This window comes from Acipenser ruthenus, chromosome 9 (assembly GCF_902713425.1).
Source record: "Acipenser ruthenus chromosome 9, fAciRut3.2 maternal haplotype, whole genome shotgun sequence".
NCBI lineage: Eukaryota > Metazoa > Chordata > Actinopteri > Acipenseriformes > Acipenseridae > Acipenser > Acipenser ruthenus.
The window spans coordinates 16383657-16397936 of NC_081197.1; the positions used below are offsets into that span (position 1 = coordinate 16383657).

At 36.7% G+C, this 14280-nt stretch overlaps 1 protein-coding gene across 1 annotated transcript in view; it reads left to right on the plus strand.

Moving 5' to 3' along the window:
- Positions 1-5467, plus strand: part of LOC117405456 (NHL repeat-containing protein 3-like) — an 11394-nt gene extending 5927 nt beyond the window's left edge. The window contains exon 7 of the mRNA XM_034008522.3: positions 3720-5467. Coding sequence (XP_033864413.2) covers positions 3720-3951 — 232 coding nt within the window. The 3' untranslated portion in view covers positions 3952-5467. The remainder of the gene's footprint in view (positions 1-3719) is intronic.
- The last annotated feature ends 8813 nt before the right edge of the window (positions 5468-14280 follow it).

Sequence of the window (14280 nt, forward strand, 5' to 3'; positions counted from 1 at the left end):
TGAAGCAGATAATGTATTGTTCTGAGTACTGTGGCTTCTTGCTAGTTTTATAGTGTTAGAGGGGTTTCATTCCATTCAGAATATCTCCCTAAAACCATAATTTTGAACGCAATCAGACTTTGGCCTGTGAGGAGGCACCATGCTTGCACAGTGTACTCATGTCTCTGCAACTTTTGCGATTTTGAAGGTTTGCCTTTTTTATTCAAGATACGTTCTTTTGAGTGTCTTATAAAAGTGCAAATGCTGACTTAGCATTTAACACACTACATTAGTGTTTTTTTTTTTTTTAAACTTCAGATTTTTGGTTACAGCTTCTGATTTTCAGTTACAACCTATAAAAAACGATAAAACAACCCCAATACAAAAAAAATAAATCCATGTATATCCAATAAACACTAGAAGTGGTTACGTTGACTTGACCCCTACAAAACCTACAAAAAAAAAAAACGTTCCCTCCTTCCTGACTCGCATTGATTCGTTCTGAATACTTAAACCCACCCCAACTACTGAGTAGCAGCAAATTCCTACATTTCTGTTGGAGGATTGAACACGCTTGCAAGATTTAAAGATTTAAAATGAGATTTTCTTGGTCTCAAGATTAAAAGCTATATTACAGTACGATAGAATTTATTTACACACTTTATTTAAACAGAATTGCAAATTGTGGCGAAATGTAAAAAATGTAAAAAAATGTAAAAAAATGCCTAAACACACAAAAACCCCAGTAAAATATGCCTGTGACTATAGGGATTTCTTTGTGGAAGACAGCAAAGGAAAGAAGGTACGGTACAATTGAAAAAAAAAAAAATTACATATAACTCAAAAACTAGCTAAAAAATAAGAACTGAAAAATTAAATTAATAAAAACTCAAAAACAGAATCCCCAATTAATAATAAACTCTGATGTATTTAACATTTTAAATATATGATAAGAATATGGTTGTTTTTTGTGGTCATACGCAGTCCTTTGACTCTTGTGATCCCCACCTTGATTTCAGGTCCTGCAGTCTGGCTGGATTTGGTATTTCAGCCCAGGGCTTTACAGAAAATCATTGTGGTCACAGAGATAACAATTCTGAGAGTTTTTAAAGAAAATAAATCCAAAGAAATTGCTTATTTTAAGTTTGTTTACGATTCTATTTAATTTTTGTTAGTGTTTGACTAATATACACAGCGTTTAATTTATCCAGCCCATTTTATAAAGACCTTTATTAATCACTTGTCTTTGTGTGCCAGCCTTTGATGGTAGATTGTCAAGTTTGATAGTCTGTACTACAGAAACAAAAAGAAATTGGGTTATCCATCATAGTGTCTAGATCAACATACAAGACAGTTAAATATATATACAGTACTGTGCAAAAGTTTTAGGCAGGTGTGAAAAAATGCTGTAAAGTAAGAATGCTTTCAAAAATAGACATGTTAATAGATTATATTTATCAATTAACTAAATGCAAAGTGAGTGAACAGAAGAAAAATCTAAATCAAATCCATATTTGGTGTGACCACCCTTTGCCTTCAAAACAGCATCAATTCTTCTAGGTACACTTGCACAAAGCCAGGGATTTTGTAGGCATATAGTCAGGTGTATGATTAAACAATTATACCAAACAGGTGCTAATGATCATCAATTCAATATGTCGGTTGAAACACAATTATTAACTGAAACAGAAACAGCTGTGTAGGAGGAATAAAACTGGGTGAGGAACAGCCAAACTCAGCTAACAAGGTGAGGTTGCTGAAGACAGTTTACTGTCAAAAGTCATACACCATGGCAAGACTGAGCACAGCAACAAGACACAAGGTATTTATACTGCATCAGCAAGGTCTCTCCCAGGCAGAAATTTCAAGGCAGACAGGGGTTTCCAGATGTGCTGTCCAAGCTCTTTTGAAGAAGCACAAAGAAACGGGCAACATTGAGGACCGTAGACACAGTGGTCGGCCATGGAAACTTACTGCAGCAGATGAAAGACACATCGTGCTTACTTCCCTTCGCAATCGGAAGATGTCCAGCAGTGCCATCAGCTCAGAATTGGCAGAAAACAGTGGGACCCTGGTACACCCATCTACTGTCCGGAGAAGTCTGGTCAGAAGTGGCCTTCATGGAAGACTTGCGGCCAAAAAGCCATACCTCCGACGTGGAAACAAGGCCAAGCGACTCAACTATGCACGAAAACACAGGAACTGGGGTGCAGAAAAATGGCAGCAGGTGCTGTGGACTGATGAGTCAAAATTTGAAATATTTGGCTGTAGCAGAAGGCAGTTTGTTTGCCGAAGGGCTGGAGAGCGGTACACGAATGAGTGTCTGAAGGCAACAGTGAAGCATGGTGGAGGTTCCTTGCAAGTTTGGGGCTGCATTTCTGCAAATGGAGTTGGGGATTTGGTCAGAATTAATGGTCTCCTCAATGCTGAGAAGTACAGGCAGATACTTATCCATCATGCAATACCATCAGGGAGGCATCTGATTGGCCCCAAATTTATTCTGCAGCATGACAACGACCCCAAACATACAGCGAAAGTCATTAAGAACTATCTTCAGCGTAAAGAAGAACAAGGAGTCCTGGAAGTGATGGTATGGCCCCCACAGAGCCCTGATCTCAATATCATCGAGTCTGTCTGGGATTACATGAAGAGAGAGAAGCAACTGAGGCTGCCTAAATCCACAGAAGAACTGTGGTTAGTTCTCCAAGATGTTTGGGCCAACCTACCTGCCAAGTTCCTTCAAAAACTGTGTGCAAGTGTACCTAGAAGAATTGATGCTGTTTTGAAGGCAAAGGGTGGTCACACCAAATATTGATTTGATGTAGATTTTTCTTCTGTTAACTCACTTTGCATTTTGTTAATTGATAAATATAAACTATTAACATGTCTATTTTTGAAAGCATTCTTACTTTATCGGGCTCCCGAGTGGCGCATCCAGTAAAGGCGCTCCTCGCAGGATGTGCCCTATAGCCTGGAGATCGCTGGTTCGAATCCAGGCTATGTCACAGCTGACCGTGACCGAGAGTTCCTAGGGGGCGGCGCACAATTGGCTGAGCGCTGCCCGGGTAGGGAGGGCTTAGGTCGGCAGGGGAATCCACGGCTCACCGCGCATCAGCGACCCCTGTGGCCGATAGGGCGCCTGTGGCTCTGCAGCGGAGCCGCCAGATCTGTGTTGTCCTCCGGCACTATAGGTCTGGTAGCATTGCTGTGGATCTGCAGTGCGAAAAATGACGGCTTGGAAGGAGCACGTTTCGGAGGACGCGTGTTCCAGCCTCCGTTTCCTGAGTCGGCGGGGGGGTTGCGAGCGGTGAGCCGGGGATACAGATAATAATTGGGCATGTTAAATTTGGGGGTGAAAACCGGGGTAAAAATAATTGGCGACGACTAAATTTATAAAAAAAAAAAAGCATTCTTACTTTACAGCATTTTTTCACACCTGCCTAAAACTTTTGCACAGTACTGTATATATATATATATATATATATATATATATATATATATATATATATATGTATATATTGTTCTAAATGTGCCATTGGACAGTCACCTGATTACTTAACCAGTAAGCAATGTGTTTCTGATTCCCCCTTACACATTGTAGTCTTTCCAATACACCTCCCAGCAGTATAGAAAGACGTAAGTCAATCTGCCTTTTCATTCAAGACACTCTGATTGCATCTCAACAACCCTGGTGACCAAAACAGGCTTCTGTTGCAATTTATTTTGTCTGTGTTTTACAGGCTCACACCAGACCAGAAATATTTCATTGTTGCCCAGTTGAACATCAATCAAATAACTATCTTGGAAGCACCACCAGTGGGAGCTATCGGGTACTGTAAGATAGTAAGTGTTATCCAGCTGGGTGAAGACGTCAAACCTCACCTTGTTGACTTGGACCTGAAGACCGGAGATCTTTATGTGGCTGAAATCGGGGCACAGCAAGCACAGAAATTTATACCAATTTATACATAAATCCAGTCTTTTTCTTTGTTCTTTTTGTTATGTTTGCAGGCTAAGTTTCAAGCAAAACAATGTATAATTTTGAAGGGTAATTGAACTTTGTAACTTTCATACTGAAGTTTGGACCAAAATAAATACTTCCAAACTCTTAAATCAATAATAATGGAATTAACTTTGATAAGTAGGAAATCAAAGATGCATATTAGGAAACAAAACAAGAAATTGTGTTCAGAATTTATATTCTAGAATATATAAGGAAAAAGGCTAGGTACATATTGATGGTGTTTTTTTTCTGTTGCACAGTTTAATCTTGTGTTATCTCTATTTTGGGATTGGTTAGGTGGTAGTTGTTTAAAAATATGATATGAAGTCACCTGAAACACAACTGCAGGAATAGCACTCTCACAAAAAAAGAAGTACACCGACACTCTCATTCATACACTGTAGCTAAAGGGAAAATTGCATATCGTCTCTCAAAAAGCTTGAAAAATGGACACTGCATATATTACAGTAAGTGTAGGAAGTTACACCATTGTTGGTTGTTGTTTTTCATATGAATTATGTCTCGCTGTTTTACCTCACTAGTTTTAAACTCTTAACTGTGCCAGACTTGTGTAACTAAAAAATATGCTGTATGCCATGTCCTTGTGCCATATAAACTTCACTGAAAAGTATTTGTTTCACATTGTATCTTCCCTGACAAAACATTGAAAAAATGTTATAAACCCAGAGCCTTAATGCATCACAACACAAAACAACTGCATGTTTCCATAACAGTAATGTGTTTGCATGCAAGTGATGATCCACCAGATACATTGAGCTAAATGTATAGCAGTACTTATTGATGATAGAAAGTAGACAATAGTATCAAGTGAATGGACTAAACCCTTTGGAAGGTAAGCTTGTTCAATACATTTGGTATGGTCCTCCTAAAGTACAGTTATAGTAACGTAATTACAAAAACAGGTACAGGCATAAGACGAGTCATTGATGAAAGAACACATTTTTCTCAAAAGTTGATCAATGTAATCCACTGGAATTAAAGTGGTCTTAACTGGAAATAAAAATGTGTATTTTGTTTGTTGGTGTGTGCAGCATTGCTGTGCTTCAATTAGTGGTAATTGCCAGTAGAGTTTGCCTCCAATTTTTCTTAAATGAAACACATTCCATTTGTTCTTACTGGTATACTGTATTATTATTATTATTATTATTATTATTATTATTATTATTATTGCTGCTATATGTTCAGTTTATTTTCAAAAGTTCAATTCAGGGGTAGATATCTGATTTAATCAGGTTTACCCCTAAAATCAGAACTCTCTGTTAAAGATAAATCCTAATTTATTTTTGTGAGCCAGCGTGATGTTTCCTAAAATTAAGTGATGTAAATTAGGTTGTATGTAATGACTCAATGAAGACCTTAGTAATACTGTATTTGATTACTGTTTTTTTTTTTTGTTTTATAAATGTTTTTTTTATCCTACATGTGAAATCAAATATTGTGCAATAAAAGGTAATGTAATCTTCAGTGCTATTACTGACAGTTTTCTTCTCACTTTAAGCACACTTCTATTTGGTTATGAAATAAGTTAATGAAATACAGTCGCCAAGTATTGGCACCCTAGGCTTCTTATACTACAATTCAAGGTAACAGGTTAAGGACAAGCATTTAATACACTTTAATCACTTTTAAATAGAACAAAAAGCAAAATACACAATTTCTAGTAATTTAACAAATAATCTTTATCAAAAAGCAAACAAACTCATTGCATTTCAAGTATTTGTTCATGACACAAGTATTGACACCCCTGCTTTAGAATTGTGTGTCCTCCTTTTTGCTTTTATTATGGCTTTCAGGCGTTTATGATAATTCTTAACCAGTATCTTACATCTTGTTGGTGAAATCTGGCCCTTAATTTCAGACAGACTGGATACACAATGCTTGGTTACAGCTTTTTTTCAGATCAGTAAAAAGCATTTCTGTTGGCTTGAGGTCTGGTAATTGCGAAGGTCTATCCAGAACTTTTATCATTTGTTTTCTTATAGAATTCCAGTTGACTTAGCCGTATGCTTTGGGTCATTTTTGTGTTGGAAGATAAATGTCTGCCAACACAGTTTATGAGCAGATGGTATCATTGTACTTTGTAGAATGTTTTGATACATGGCAGCACTTGTTCGATCTTCAATCACATGAAAGTCTCAAGTCCCTGAACTAAACACCCCCCTTGATGATTGAACCACTTCCATGTTTAACTGAAGGTACACGATTTCCTTCATTGAAGGCTTTCCCCTTTTTCTCCAAACATACTGTGGTCCATTTTGGGGTAAAAGGTTTATTGTAGTCTCATTGGACCAGATCATTTTATTGAAGAATGCTTTAGATTCCTGTTCATATTTCTTTGTAAATTTTAGACGGTTTGCAGCGAGGTCTACGTGCACACAACTCTTCTGTGTTCAGATGCCTTTGTACAGCTCTTTCCTGCATTATTATGACTGATGCTTCTAAAGGCCTGTGGGTGAAGCTGTTAATCTTGGATCTTTTTTTAGCTGCTCGGACAATTCTCTTACCTGCTGTTGTCGTAATTTGTTTTGGACATCCAGTTCTTTTAAGCATTTCAATTAAATTTGTTCTGTGGTACTACTTATTTCTCCGATTGTGGATTTTGATATTCCATATTTCTTTTGATACTATTCTGTAGCCATTTCCTTTGTTGTAGTTTGCTACGAGTGCTTTTCTCAAATGTGAATCCAACTGCTTTGTCTTGACATCATCTGCTGTGTTGCCAAAAGGTTCTTCAGCAGATATTTATATTACTGGTTATTGACTTTATAATGCAACTTAATTACTGTGTAATGGTTTGAATCAATTCATATCATTTTTACTTAGTTATATTATATTTTTTCAGACTCAATGTAAAGGTGCCAATACTTTTGTCATTAGCAAATATTTGAAATGACTTGAAATTAAATGACCAGAAATGGTGTATTTGTGTCATATTAATTAGTGGCTAATGTTCACTAATCACTTGTTTCTAACATGTTTTCTTGAATGATCTGTGACTGCATACAATATTACCTGTTGAGCCCTTCCCTACCGCTATGCACTTCTGAAGTACATGCCAGGTAAGAGATATGTAATTTAATAAATTAGCTACAAATGATAAAATGCTTAGGGGTCGGAGTAATCAAGATATACCTCACTCCACCCCAGATAAGCCACATCTGGATTTTACTGGAGCATTTATTACAGAATAGCACCTGGGTCATGAAATCCAGGAGGATTCTCCTGTGCCCTAAAATACAGCGGTTGGTTATCCTGATGGTATGAACTGATCAACTAAACTATTAAAAACTGGTGACAGACCAGCAGGTGCAGTACTCAATATATCTTAGATGTACAGTTTACTGAAACAGGTTGCTAAGTTACATTGGAATATCTCTGTTTTGACTACCAAACATACCAAGTAAAGTTATTCTGATAGAGATCTGGTCCCATTTGTCAGAACCCCAAATGTCAGACGTCTCCAGATTGAAAGGGACTGGCGGAGGGAGTGGTCTTAATTTGAACTGGTCACAAGGAGGGAGTTCATTGTACTGTTTTATTTCCTACAAAAGGGGGAGCCAAAGTACAGGGTGACTAGAAAGTAAGTTTACCACATCAATGCACCATATCATTGATACTTTCTAATCACCCTGTATTATGAATTTCTTTTGGATTGCAGAGATGTGGAATACTGGTAGAAATAACAGTACTACCTGTTCCATAATCTGGGTGTATAATGTTTTAATGAATAAAATGAGATTTGAGATTAATTACACTGTTTTGGACTGTTAAAGAATTGTTAAATCTTTGGTGATTGGGCCTGCTTTTTTCAGTTCTTCTTAAGAACAGCAGACTAAATAGTTTAAAAAGTCCACTGGCTGTATTATTTCAGGAAACATCTGAGAACATCAATTACTACACAGTTATGAAAATGGCACCATTTTACTAACCTGTACTTATACAGTTTGACTTTCCATTGCAAATTAAACATTTATTATTGGTTTCAATAATGTGTTGTGTTTTATCAGGAACAATGCTGCATTCTACTCTCTCTGAGTCTCTAAATGGCGCCTATATTAACAACAGCAGTAATAGCAGCTCTTACAGACTGCCACAGAGCCCTTGTTGAATCTTGTCTGCAGATGACAAGTTCCATTGCCCTGTTGTTTGTTTTTCACAAAAGTATAAAATAACTTTTTTACTTACCTTCTTGGAGTTAAATCTTTCCTGATAATACGGTTTCATTTGTGATCTCAGTTTCTCATACATTTCTATTATTTACCATACAAGTCACAAAGAGAATTCAAGGTCACATCTGTAACCAAGGCACATTTTACAAGGGAGTTATACATCTTATTAGGAATTAAAGAAACATATTGTTTGTCACATATCAAAGGTAATGTTACATTAAAATAGACCCCAATATCGCAATCAATTCAATGTTTATGTGCATAATCTAATTTCAATGTTATTGTCATTCCAGTTAAGGGAGATCTATGATTTAGCCTGACAGTAATACCTTTCAAGTTTACAAGCCATATACATGGTATAAAATGAGCTTTCTAATTGCACTGATACCATAATATGTTTTAGCTGCCTGAATTCAAGTCATTTTACGTGAACAATGGAATGCTTCACACAGCTGGACTTTTCACCTTGTGTATTTGTTTTCTATCTGGCTCCAGGAACATCCTGTCAGAAAACCCTGCTATAAAGTATTCTGGATAATGTTACAGTAATACCATCTCTACAAAAAAACAAGGCTTTAAATGTGTGTCAGGGAATTCGGTTAACTACTTTCTTACACATATAATCCCTCAATTCTTACAAGAAAACATTTTGTTGCTTACAAAAACAAAAATCCAGTATAGAGGTCCTCTTTTTCAGTTTGAATTTTGCTTTCACTCTTTCTGGATTCAGCATATGCCCTTTGGTGCTTTGTCACCGTCACAGTGGTCACTGCTGTCACCTGTCCACCAGATAACTGAATAACATGTTCTGCAAGTAGCATCTCTGACATGAATTATATATTGTGGCAGAGTGACTGACGGTCACGGCAGACCACAGTGTAAAAAGCAGACTTCAGACAGTGATTACAGTGAAGCACAACTGCGCACGTTTATTATTTACAAGGGGGTTTTATACCAACAAAAATAAATCAAACAAAAATCTAACTCGAATAAGGAATACTAACTAAACCAAAAGGACAGCTAAACTAAGTATCATTAAGGTACGTCGGTGTTTCCTCCGCAGCAAAATTACCCCACAGTTATATTATCCCTAGTCACTCCTCCTCCTCCTCCTCCTCCTCCTCCTCCTCCTCCTCCTCCTCCTCCTCCTCACCAGCTCCCTGGTAGTCTCTCACACACACCCAACAAAGGAATCTATTTATAGCTCATTTTATTACCCTTAATTACAACCACTCAACCCATCATTGTTATCTGCCAGTGGTCAATTACCTAATCAGGACATTGGAGACACTGTCAACAGTCTGGTCTTCCACTGACTGCTTCCCTCTGGTGTACGACACAATGTAACTGCAATTATGCAGGGAACAAAATTCTCTTCATTCTATTACTGACATAGGCATGATTAATATAAGCACTCTGCCAAAGTATGTCGGTGTCACAATATATAAGCTGTGTCTCCCAGTTGCAAGTCAATTTCAGTCACAATGGGTGAGGCAGTGGACCTGACAGGTGCTCAATTGTTAGCAGCTCAAAGTACTGATTTTCACTGAAAGCAACCTCAGCTGATTTCCATATCCAACTTCCCTGGAGGAATTAGGGGGCATTAATAAATCAGGATAAGTTATCCCTCCAGTACCATTTATACACCTTCCAGACTCTTCAAGCTGAATGTTTTGCCATTTGGCTTTTTATCCAAATCTGAAAGGACTGACCCTGCTTATAACTTTAGGTTGATAGCTGTTTTTTTCACTTGTGAAATGTTTTTTTTTTTTTTTAAAGGGAATATTTATAGATATGAAAGTTTACGCTTTTTTTGTGTTTATCTTTGTTTTGTGCATGTTTCACCTTTTCTCTGATGTGATGTTTAGTTTTTTACTTGCCTCATCATTATATATCTCCCTTGCACCCAAACACCCCAGTTTACTATGCATAACAAACTTTGCAGTAAACTGCAGTTTTTTTCTCTGACATAATTGCCTGGTGCACCAAAAAAGGTCGTCTGAAGAGCGCATTTTGCCCACACCAGAGTGACGTGCAGCGCTCTGCAATGCAGCCTGTGACAAGAAATACACGCACTAATATATCACTATTGTAGAATAATTTGGCACAACGTTTATTTTAATGGAAACTATGTTGGCTGGGCTAACGTCGTCCAAAGTGCTCTTGCCCCGCCGCTGGCTGGAACTGCTAATAATCATTTCATAACAATTCATCAATTCACATGGGGAAGGTGGCTCAGAGTGCCACGGTCCTGCCGATGGCATGACTATCATTAATCAATTTAATTACAATCAGCCAGTACATGGGGCAGTGGAACGTGGCCAGAGTGCCACGTCCTGCTCGCTGGCAATAGCATCATCAAACAATAATCATTCATCTCAGTCAGCCAGCACATGGGCAGCCCAGAGCTCAATGGACAAGGCCACGGGCCAAAAAGTATATGACGTCTCTTGGTCCTTCTGTCAAAATACAATAAAGATTCAGTCAATCAATCTTTGGTGGATGTCTCCTTTCTGAAGTACCACTTTGATATGTCCTGTTGTTCCGTGTATATTGTGTAATTTTAGGGTAATTATTATGGAGATAGATTTAAGTAGATTTAATTAAAATGTTATTAGATCACAATGTTTTTTTGTTCCTTGCACACAAGCTAAAAAAGTGTTTCAATGTATTTATAAACTGCACTCTGATTTTATGCAGCCAACACCTTATGCTTGAAAAATATTTATCAGTTTTTTTTCAAGTGGTTCATTGTGTGAATGGGTTTTTTTAAAATTTTTGACTTCCTGTAAAATTTAAAACTCAAGCGTCTTGTGTCTTTTTACTTTTAGTCCCGTGCGAAACCATGTCAGTGTTAGAATATATAAGCAATTCCAGAGTATATCAAAGCAATACTTGAATATCAGCCTTTACAATAAAGCATAATAGAAAACTGATCTGTCCTGAGATTCTACCTATCAACCTGCTTCAGTAAACTCTATGATTGGGCATAACCAAACTGGGGACAGGTGAAAAAACAGTAAAAAATTACTGTTGAAACTTATGTACAATATTAAAAAACTATTTTTTTTTCTTGATACCAGTATTTCCACCCAGGGTCATGCATCTGAAAAAGCTTGATGAAAACATTTGTAATTCTATGATAATTGCAGTTATTTCAATGCAACAGCAGAATGATTTATTTTGTCTTACCGTTAGCCTATAGGCTAAAGTAAAAAGAAAGTGCGCTAGGTATTTACCGTATTCCTTCGAATTTAAGATGCACTTTTTTAACCATTTTTTGCTTCTCAAAATAGCCTGCATCTTAAATTTGAGTACAATATAGTGATGTGTGTATTAAAATCACCAAACAAAAGACTGCCCGAATACACAAGCAGCAACGTGACTTACTGCTGAGAAAAGACCAGCAAAAATGCACGATCTTGAATCATCCATGACATACAGGCTTTTACAATTTCAGTGTTTCTAACAAACAGTACCAGCTTGGACAGACTGGAAATGCTGATCAGACCCCTGTATTTTTCGACATTCCAAGTAATACCACAGTTCACAAATTGGGAGAAAAACAGGTGTGAATTAAAGTTTACCACAGTAATTTTGAAGTTTCCCCATTCCCCTTTTCCCATGGTTGTACTATGCATATACCATAGTTTATTGTGCTTTTTAATTTGCTTTAGCATACCTCTCTGGACTTTACAACGCTCCCCTATGCTTTGCATGCTTCATCTATGCTTTATTACACTTTGGTATGCTTTTACTATGGCAAACTTTTAAAATAAGAGCTAGAACACACTGAATAAAAAGAAATTGGACAGGTAAATGAAGTTGTACTTGAGATTAAATATCATTCAGGCAAGCAGTAACTGTTTCAATTTGCATGGGCCAGTAGCTTTTCTTCACATTGTCCACTGTAAATCAAATTTGCATGTAAATGGCCTTCTCTCTGCGCTTCCTTTAAACAATGCGCTACATGTATTCTATTTAAGTAATTCAGATAACTAGACTCGTGTCACGTAAATTAGATTTCAGGTGAAATATTCTGAAATGATTATCAACTGAAGCAGATGCGGAAGCTGGGGGTATAATTCAGCCTTTGTCTCTTTTTGGCTGTCAGGACAATGTAACAAAGACAACGATGCATAGAGATTGCCTTACAGATGAGCTCTCCTCTTGTCTACCTGTATTTAATGCACTCGAGCTTTCAAAGAGAGACTACTACATAAAACAAGGAGTTAGGTTTCCTCTGACTGTCGATTTGCATTTTCTTCACAAAGGTTTCAACTATTTGAAATGAACCCTGTATAACTTGCATGTTTTATAGCATGTTTTATAGGTGATAATCCAATTGATACAACTGATAGGTGTGTTGTGTTTCTATGAACAGAGAGGGTGGATATTTGGCAAGTATCTCTTTTGAATTATACATGTATATTCAAATAGTTTGCTGTAAGAAGTTTTTTTTTGTGGGTGGTTTTACTAAATCAGTTGGAAAATTAACAATATAAGTATCATGGTATAACAAGTTTGCCTAAAACATTGTCTTTCAGGGTATTTGTGTCCATTAAGAAAATAATTCATTTTAATTTGTTGAGCTAAACATAAATAGAGAACAATGAGAAAATAACACTTATAACAATAGAAATAAAATCTTCAGCAATCCCTTCTGTCACATACAGAGTAAGCAATCATTTGTTCGTTTTCTATAAACAGGTGGAGCCAACTACATTGAAGACCATGACGTAAGATCAAGACAAAGATACTGGAAACAGTTGGAGGCCGTTTATAGTGAAAAAGTAAGAAGACTCAGTATTGGATCAACAGATCTCGGAGTGAAACAGATGGCAAACACCATAACAAACCTGTATAAAAGCACATTTGCACAGAAAGTTTGGAGTGTTTTCCCATGGTTATACAGTAATATTAATTTAACACAGTTTACTATGGATTTACTTTTATAAGGGAAGTACAAAAACTAAAATAGTTTTCTATAAATTACCAGAGTGTGTCTTTTGCTACAGAAACCTACTGAGTATAACGAAAGCAAAGTACAACATATCTAAGCATTAAACATTTTATTAAAACATTCTTTCAGACAGTTGAGGACATTAACCTTTTTTCACTCCCCCTCAGGTCTATTCAATTTGACTCTGAAGGAATTATTTGGCAGCACTAACTTTGTTAACTTTATGTCTGTAATTGGTCATAATGAACCTGCTTTAAAAATGGTTATTTTAATATTTTGGCCCCAAAAGTTGCTAACCTCTCACTTGTTTTAGGCAACTATTACTTGTTATTGTGGGTGGCAAATTGTCACAGAAACATTACCAAGCACTCCACATATTAGATTTGGATTTGGAGTGTGTGCAGCATCGTGGTGAATCCGAATTTTATAATGCATATATTAGATGACATGCACCCACCCACAATAAATCATATTAGTGCTACTAAGCCTTACACAATTTCACCGCAGTAAATTGTCATGGTAGATTTACAGTTTTCCCATGGTTATACTATGTATTTACCATAGTTTACTATGGTTTGCCTTTTTTATATTCTTTGCCTTACTTCTCTGGGCTTTATCCTTGGTTGCTTTTGAACAAATATTAGAAAGCCGACCCAACTGTTAGATTTTGTCAGCATTGATTGAATAAGTATTAATACAGTATTAATACTTATTCAATCAATGCTGACAAAATTCGGATTCCTTGAGTTTCGGGATACTGTACTGTTTTACCAGTGATTCATAACATTGTAGCTCCCTGTGCACTACCATTGCCCATTCATGACTTGATTTTCAAACTTGTGTATAGTAAATCTCTGATTATACTGTTCTGGAGCTAAAAAAAAAAGTTGATCACATTTTTGTAGACCACATTACTTCAGTGAGCAAAACTGAACCTTAAAATGTAGGTTCAAAGAGGCACAGAGACAAGGAGTGGGTTCAGAGTTTTTAATACTAGACTAATTAAATCAACATAATTGATCTATTACTTATTAAAACAGAATACTTTCTTGGCTTCCCTGGGGGACGGTCTATCCTCTTCATTGCTGAGGTATATCTTGATTAGCTAGAGGATGGGTTGGTGGAAAGGTTCCTGTTTTCCCATG